The sequence below is a fragment of the Diospyros lotus genome, chromosome 2, assembly GCF_014633365.1.
Source record: "Diospyros lotus cultivar Yz01 chromosome 2, ASM1463336v1, whole genome shotgun sequence".
Lineage (NCBI taxonomy): Eukaryota > Viridiplantae > Streptophyta > Magnoliopsida > Ericales > Ebenaceae > Diospyros > Diospyros lotus.
The window spans coordinates 23787348-23796089 of NC_068339.1; the positions used below are offsets into that span (position 1 = coordinate 23787348).

The following is an 8742-nucleotide window of genomic DNA, read 5'->3' on the forward strand; positions in this document are numbered from 1 at the left end:
GCTTGATTGGATTTAGTTACCAGTGACAAGCTGCTCTTGCAATGTACCTTGATTGTGTGCATTTCTGTTTTAGGCTCAGTGATTCAGAAAAGGCACTACAATTTAGCCGTGCCTTTGTTATGTAGATTATCTTGCCCCCTTAATCTTGCTTACTGAAAGAAAACTAGCCGGGCCATGCCATATTGGCCAGGCACGGGAGTTCATATATGCCCGGAAAGGTGTCATGGGCTCTCTTTCAGTCCCAATTGTTTATTGTTTGAAAAATGTTATTCTTACACCATTGTGTACATCTTGAGCTACACAATGGTGTAAGAATATCTAAAATACCCCTAAGTCTCACTATGAGGTGCAGGATATTTTGGACATTTTTATACCATTGTGTAGTCCAAGGTATACACAATAGTGTAAGAGTAGCATGACTTATTGTTTAGAGGGGGAAATTTTGGTGGGTCCGCCTACACCATCATCTTTATTTAGCCGTGCCTTTGTTAGAAAATAAGCATGGAGCTTTATGCTGTCTGTGGAGAAAGCATTTTCTTGTGAAAAAGTCACATGAATGGAAAGGGGCTTGGAAGGACATTGGAAAGAAGAATTGATTTATGCATATTGTTACAAAATGAGGTTGCTTTGTTTATTTTCAATGGTAATGCAATTAGATGGTTTAGGGTTTAGACAAACTTTTAAAACAAGATATAGGGTATAATGGCTTTGTAGAGAATACCGCTACAGATAGAATTAGTTAAAAAATGGAAGATAGAAAATCTGCATTCAAAGTAACAGAAACAGAAACAAAAAATAGCGGGGGGAAAACTGGCTGGAAGATGAAGGAAACCTAGAACAACTAGTAGAGAGAGAGAGAGAGTATTCTAGAGCTCATTCATCAAGACTTGTTCAAGCCACCTTCTTGAGCCTTTCATGAGATCAGGGCTAAGCCTAAACATTAGAACACAGAACTCCATTTGGTTCAGCCTCCCGTCGCCGTCCGAATCGCCTTCTTCCAGCATGCACTTCAGCTCGTCGTCGCTCAAGTCCTGCAGCCCCAGCACGGCCGAGTTCTTCTTCAGGCTTTCGAAGGTTATCACTCCCTCGTCCCCGTCCATCAGCAGCCGGAACCCTTTACAAAGCTCGTCAATGAACCCCTCGACCCCCAGCCTCGCCACCATCGATGGGAAGAAGTCCTCGAACACGAGCCCCGAACCTTTCGCCGCCATTGATGAGGAGTGTGGAAATGGAGCTCGAGACTTGACAGTGAAATTAGGGAGATGGATTGGATGGTTTGGGGGGGGGGGGGGGGGGGGGGGTGTTAAATAGGGGGATTATGAAGAGCGAGTGATTTGGTGGGGAAATTCAGTTGGATGAGGAGACAAGCAATGGAAGAGAGAGAGAGAGAGAGAGAGAAAGAGAAGGTTCAGTTGGTGAAAGATTCATGGCTGTTTCATGGCGCGGGGAGAGTTATCTCCTTCCCAGAAGTTGCATGGGAAGCTGCCATTAACAGTTGAACGTTGGTTGGCCATGGCAAAGCATTTTCCTCTCATGTAGAAGTTGGCTTTTTGTTTGGATCCGCAAATTACTTCTCTCCTAATATTATTATTTGTCTTACAAAAGAAATTAATTCACCCCAAGTCCAACTGTTCCGTGCATTTGGGGGGGCATTTCAAGGAGGAGAGAATATAAACTTTAAAAAGATTTGTTTTTGGGTGAAACTCTATTTCTAGAGAGAGAAAACAAATATAATCATATAAAATAAAATAAAAATTATTTAAAAATGTGGGTTGGTCAAAGGACTTCATACTTATTCCTGACTCATTTTTTGGCAATTTTTTTTCCCCTCTATATCTATTATATCTCGACAGGAAAACTTTTTTTTTTTATCTAAATTTATCCTATATAATGAGTATTAATTTAAGGAGTATCCATTATCATCTCTAGATGTTTCAAACCTAATAGTATTGAGTTACTGTGCATTGGAGGGTGAATGTTATTTTCATTTTCTATAATTGAAGTGGGAATAACGTTGAACTTATGAGCAACGTATATAAGGTGATTTCTTGGACTTAAGGGTTAAGGAAATGCATCATAGTGCATGGTTGGCTGGCTGGCTGATGCATGCCCGCAGGAAGGTAGGAAGAAAGGCAATGGACGGAGAGAGTGCTGAAAATTATGCAAAGCTATATATAATAAATACAAATACACGCATACGCGCGCGCGCGCGCACATATATATGTATATTTTGCTAGCTAGCTCTTTGGCTTCTTCCCTAATTTGCCTTCATTTTCAAGAAGTTTCGTCCAATGTTGCCAGCGAAAATACAAGGGGACTTACTAATGAACTTTTGCTTAATTTTCAAATTTACTCCCAATAGTTTTAGTTTTATCAATTTAATTATATCTATTTCTTAATCTTTGTAAGCCAAACATGTTACCCTTTGATGAGGGTGTTTTATATATATATATATATATATATATAGCAGCAACAAAGCAATTAATAGTGGTAGAATTAATTAATTAGATTATTATGTGACGACTGATAATTATTGTGTATTTGCTGTGCCTAAAAATGATAATACAGGGGATCCAAGTAAGCAATAGGTGGTAGATCATATGGTATATACGGTAAAGTTAGGATTAAATTGGCTATGAGATTTTGTGTGCATATATGGTCGAATCAATATCGTGAATTTAGCCTTTTAGATCGGTCTATATGTCTTAAAAAGTTTAAATTAATATAAAAAATAAATTAAAAGAAACTAAATAAAAAGCCCACCATATGGACAACCTGACCCACACCCAAATCAAGGCAAGGAGGCACTTTTTCACATTTCTTTCTATAAAAAAAAAAAAAAAATCAAAACCTTAAAACTAACCTCATCACTGATTATTGGTATCTCATGTCATGTCAATTACTTGCAAGAAGAAACCCCTTTCCACACCTCCATTTATCAGTTTCAAACGAATTTATTAAATGAACAAATTACTAGAAGAATATTGAACTTTTATTTCTCTTCTAATTTTTGAATAAATTTTTATTTATAATAATATATGCAATTTATTTTTTCAATTTCATTTGTGAAATATTGCTACTTTCACTTAATGTCTTCCATTAAAATGTTTATATGGAATTGTATAGAAGAGCGAAGATGTGGCTGGCTATCCAAGTGTCAAGTACTTCTCTTTGGTTCGACCTTCAAAGCACCATGACCTCTCTCGCTAGCTCATTTTGGAGGATGATCATTCGAAGATGGTTGAAGGTTTCAGGTATATATCACCAAATCATGAGGGTAGAAATCAGGGTAGAAACTTGGTTTCTTCATTGCACATTGATGTGTCATGAACAAAGTTTCATTAAAAGAGTACAAGTCCAAAAGTTTAAAACAATTTTTTGGACTAAAAATGTAAATCGAAATGTCTTTGGGGAACATGGTCTCCTAGAGCATGGACGTGTCTCCTAGAGATTGGAAGAACTAGGAAACTATCAAGTCTCCTAGAGGTCGTTTTGGGAGACTTTTATAATCTTTTAGAGCCTATAACAAGCTCAAAGAGACTTTTACCCATAACAATCTCAAAGAGATTGTAAGATCATAGAACTTGTTATGTAAATTTTCTTTTGATTTGGGAGAGAGTAGGGGTGGGGAAAGAGGTCTTGAACAAAGCATAAATAAGATAACTGTGACATTTTAAAATTTGTTAAAGAGTTATACAAAAAAAGATAAACATTACCAATAAGAATGCTAATCCTAGTAGATCTTGAAATACTTAGATAGACATTGTTCGGAAAAATTCTAATTTTAATAGATCTTGGAAAGCTCCACACGTTTCTCTATAAATAGATCAACTCTCATTCCAAAAAGGGAACGTCTTTGAAATTGATTTTAATAAAGCATTTAAGTCTTTAATGTCTGACTTAAGTATCAGAGTATTTGCGTAGAAATTGTCTTATTTCCTCTGATCGTTCTCTTTCTTACAGATTCCAAACAGCTTGACGATGACGTTTTCAGTTAATAAATTAATTGTTGTGTTCGAGTGACAACAATTGGTGCTGTTTGTGGGAAATGTTCAAAAAGCCACAAGATCTCAAGCCACGAGTAACAAACACGACTAAGAGGGTCATAGCTCTCATAATCCTAGACTATGGGAGATAATTTCGTCTGAAGTTCTTGGAGTAGTTCCTCTAACTGTTCTACTCAGTGAGTATGAAGTTTTAAAGCAATGTCATGAAGAGAACACCGAGGATTTTTGGGAGATGGCTATATTCCTTCAAAATGCTCTCTCGCATACTCCATTTCCTCCCATATTACAAAACTATGTATCACAACCTCAAGAAAATGAAGTGCAAACATGTCTGTAGGAGATTGAAAGAGGGTTGAGGGAGACAAAAAAAAGGGTTGCGAGAGATTGGTCATTAAAGAATTCCACGAGAAGAAAATCAAGGAACTATCTTGGAAAGAGGTCTCAGGGAGAACCTTCTAGAAGACTATCTCCTAGAGAACCTTATTTGAGAATCTCCACGGGAGATTGCTTGCCAGGAAGGTCTTTGGGAGATCAAACCACGAGATAATTTGGGTTGACATTGGGTGGATTCAATCCAAAATGATAGAGTTCTCCCATATCTCGAAGAAAAATATCATGAAGTGGTCGAAAGAACAATAATTGAATTACCATTTAAGTAGCAACCAAATCAATCTAATTTCACTGCTAGAGATGCTGAAGATATGAAAACAATAGTCAAGCAAGTTTTAAAACAAAGGAAATTGGTGACTGTAGAAGAAGACTGAGATGGAATGAAAACTCCCTTTACCACATAAATTACGGAAAAATCGCTTCCTTCAAAATTTGAAATGCCCTATATTAATTCTTACTTTGGCAAGATAGATCCCTATGACCATATACAAAACTGTAATAAATATGGGTTATGGATCCGAGTCTTGGACCTAGGTTGATCCGCCCATAAAGGGCCCTAGATCCAAATCTAGATCTAGATCTGCTATGTGTAGTTGGACAAAGATAATTGTTAGGTGCAGTTAAAGTCATTTCCTCAAATTGTGGAGGAAGTGGGTAGATGAATCAATATGCATACTCGTGAGTATGCTGGTATATATATCAAATATATACAATTGAAAAATGAGGTTGAGAAATAACAATAAGGCTATGAAGAAAATTGTGCTCGTGTGCTTCGAACTTGTGTAGAAGGAAAATAAGCAAAACTCTCAAAAAACATTCTATGTGAAGTAAGGCTTTTAGGTTATGGGTTAAAAACGATTTTCACTTTTGTGATTTTGTTTAAAAAATAGTTATTCAACCCGAAGATCCAATTTATTTTCATTGCAAGAAAATAGGTAAGTGATATTGCATTTGTTTGTGGCTTTTGTATACCATTTACATCCATTTTCTCCAACATTGGTATTAGAGCATAAGGGTTGTTTTGTGGTTATTTGATTATGCAGTTTCTTTAGTTCTGTTACATGGCATATTATCCGGTTCTACGTCAATGTCCTCTTATCAATAAAATCAAATGTTCGGTTTAGATGATCAGGTTTTTTGCACATCACATCATTAAGTTGTGCCTTACCCAACCGTGCTCGGTCAGTCCGCCCACCTATGCCCGGGCTAGTCCCAATGGGCGGGCCTCAAGTTATCCCGCCTTTCGCAAATTACCTTGAAACAAACACACTCTCCCCACCTAATGTTGGAAGTACAAAAGAGGCAACAACAAATATACTATGCATAATCAAATCGACATACAAAATCAATCGCGACTCAGCTGATGGTAATGAAGCTCAACGACACCGTTTTACCTTAAGGACCCGGGCAGGAGGGTCAGCTGCAACAGTGCCATGTGGCACTGGAGGGCAGCTCGACAATCGCCCAGGTGCCCATCATCTCGATCGTGCCCTTGTCTCGTCCTTCTGCAATCTGGTCCGTCGATGCTGCCTTTTATCTAGTGCAATCCGAGCCCTTTAATTGCATCGTGCGACCTGTATTTATTTACTGTGCATTAGGATTTGTAATGTGACAGACGAGAGAGAGAGAAAGAGAGTGGTCGCTGGGCTTGAGGGGGTTTCTTCATTCTTGATTCAGACCCTCTTCGGCTTCTTCTGGAATTCTTTCTGGTTCGATTAGGGTAAGTCTCTGATCTATTTCTTGTTATGATTTTGAGGCGATTTTGATAGAAACATTGCCTTTTGTAAATACGAGTGATAGTGAGGCTTGTATTCAGAGTGTTTGTAAACCCTATTTCATACTCCGATAGTGCAGTGAGCTCTCCGTTACCGGAGCTCAACGTGGACGTAGCCCTTTTGGGTGAACCACGGTAAATCTCTTGTGTTCGTTCTACTTTCCAATTTTATTTGTATCTGTCTGTGTGAATGTTGGTTTCGTTTTTTTTTTTTTTGACTCTGTTTATGTCGGGAAAGGATTCTATTTTTGAGATTTGAACAGTGTGTAAGATTGGGTTGCTTTCTGTTTGCGCAACAAGTGGTATCAGAGCGAGTTCTTTGATGCGCACTGTGTGAGTCCTTGAGTTTTTCCCCCCACTCAGAGTCGTGTTAGGGTTGTTAGTCACCTGGTTAACCCTAATTTTTAGCCTCTAGGGTTTTCTGAAAAGCCACGTCAGTAGGTGTTTGCTGTGTGTCTTTGTCAGTGTCTAGGGTTTCATTAGGATACCTTCGTGCAAGGCGAAGATGACAACAACCCGATTTGAAATCGGAACATTTGATGGAAAGGGGGATTTTGGGAGTTGAAAAAAGAAGATGAGAGTATTACTCTCTCATCACAAAGTGCTAATTGCACTTGAACCGGATGACAGAAAATGGTCCACTGAGCAATCAACTAGGACCGATGAGATAAGAGAGGAGGCATTCAACCTGATGTTTCTCCACTTGGGGGATGCTGTTATCAGAAAGGTAGACGGTATGGATAACTCTCTTGACTTATGGAATAGACTTGAATCTTTGTATGTTGTTGTCTCTGCTCCTAACTTAGTTTTGTTTGAAAGGTATGCTATTCAATTTTAAAATGAATGCATCGAAATCTATAGATGATAATATAGATGAATTTACTAAACTTACAGTAATGTTAAGAGGGACTGACCAAGCCCTAGGTGATACTAGTGAGGCAATGATATTATTAAACTCATTACCTGATGATTACAATGTGGTTAAACATGCTTTACAGTACACTGGTATAGTGCCTACATTAGAACTAGTAATTTCTGGAATCAAGGCTAGGGAATTAGAACTTCACACCTCTAAAAAATTAGGTAACAACTTGTTTGTAAAGGGAAAGTTTGAAAAGGGTCAGGGTAGTTTTAACCAAAATCAGAATGGGGGTACAGGGCATAAGGGAAAACAAAATGGGAAGAAGGGAAAACAAAAACAATCTAAATGGAAATGCTACCACTGTGGAAAAAAGGGTCATATCAAAAAATACTGTTATGATTTCATTAAGAAATAGAAACAGGGTGGGAATGTGACAGTAGCTACCAATAACTCAACTGCCTTAGCTGAAGTTTTAAATATCTCCTGTACATCTACTGTAAATGAATGGATTATGGATTCTGGATGCTCTTTTCACATGTGTCCAAATATAGATTGGTTTCAAAACTTTAGCTCTAAAGAAACTGGCACTGTCTTTATGGGAAATAATCATTCATGCAAAATTAAAGGTATAGGTGACATCTCTCTGAAACTGCATGATAATAAAATTAGAATGTTAACTGATGTGAGATATGTATCTGGACTAAAACGAAACTTGATTTCTCTTGGCACCTTAGATGAATTAGGACTTTCATATAAAGCTGAAAACGATTTTTTGCATGTATTTAAGAATGATGATCTTATTCTCTCTGGTACAAAGAAACATGGTTTATATGTGTTGAATGGTTATTGTCATATCCCATCTGCATGCATGGTTAAATCTGATAGAACAGATTTGTGGCACTTGAGACTTGGCCATATGAGCCAGAAAGGACTACAGGCATTGTCCAACCAAGGATACCTTGGTCCAGTGTCTACAGATGCCTTAGGCTTCTGTGAGCCATGTACCCTAGGCAAGCAACACAGGTTGAGTTTTCCAAAGGGAACTCACCTGACGAAGGTATGCCTAGAGTATTTGCACGCAGACCTTTGGGGTCCCTCCCAAATTCCCTCACACGGAGGTAACAGGTACTTCTTGTCCATAATTGATGATTTTTCTAGAAAGGTATGGATATTTTTAATGAAATCTAAGGATCAAACTCTAGAAAAATTCAGATCATGGAAAATCTTGATTGAAAACCAAACTGATAGGAAGATCAAAACTCTAAGAACTAATAATGGATTGGAATTTTATAATAGAGATTTTGATGAATTGTGCAAAACCTTTGGTATCCTTAGGCATAGAACAGTAAGAAACACCCCTCAGCAAAATGGGGTTGCTGAGAGGATGAATAGAACCCTCTTAGAAAAGGTTAGATGCCTTTTGTTTACTGCTGGAATGCCTAAAACCTTTTGGGGAGAAGCCCTGTCTACAGCTACTCACCTAGTGAATAGGAGCCCCTCTACAGTTATAAATTTTAAGTGCCCTGAAGAGCAATGGACTGGGAGAAAACTGAACTTAGACTATCTAAGAGTGTTTGGCTGTGAGGCTTATGCTTATCAATCAATTGGAAAGTTAGACCCCAGGGCTATTAAATGTGTCTTTGTGGGATACCAAGAGGGAACCAAGGGTTATAGATTATGGGATAGAACTTCAGGTGGAGTTAAAATCA

At 38.0% G+C, this 8742-nt stretch overlaps 1 protein-coding gene across 1 annotated transcript; it reads right to left on the reverse strand.

Moving 5' to 3' along the window:
* Positions 1 to 693: 693 nt before the first annotated feature.
* LOC127794895 (calcium-binding protein PBP1-like) lies at positions 694 to 1350 on the reverse strand. Its single transcript, XM_052326191.1, has one exon. The coding sequence runs from the start codon at positions 1209 to 1211 to the stop codon at positions 867 to 869; it is 345 nt and encodes a 114-aa protein (XP_052182151.1). The 5' UTR covers positions 1212 to 1350; the 3' UTR covers positions 694 to 866.
* Between the last annotated feature and the right edge of the window lie 7392 nt (positions 1351 to 8742).

Bases quoted from the DNA above. Each gene is read 5' to 3' on its own strand.
- LOC127794895 (XM_052326191.1), bottom strand. From the start codon at position 1,211: ATGGCGGCGAAAGGTTCGGGGCTCGTGTTCGAGGACTTCTTCCCATCG.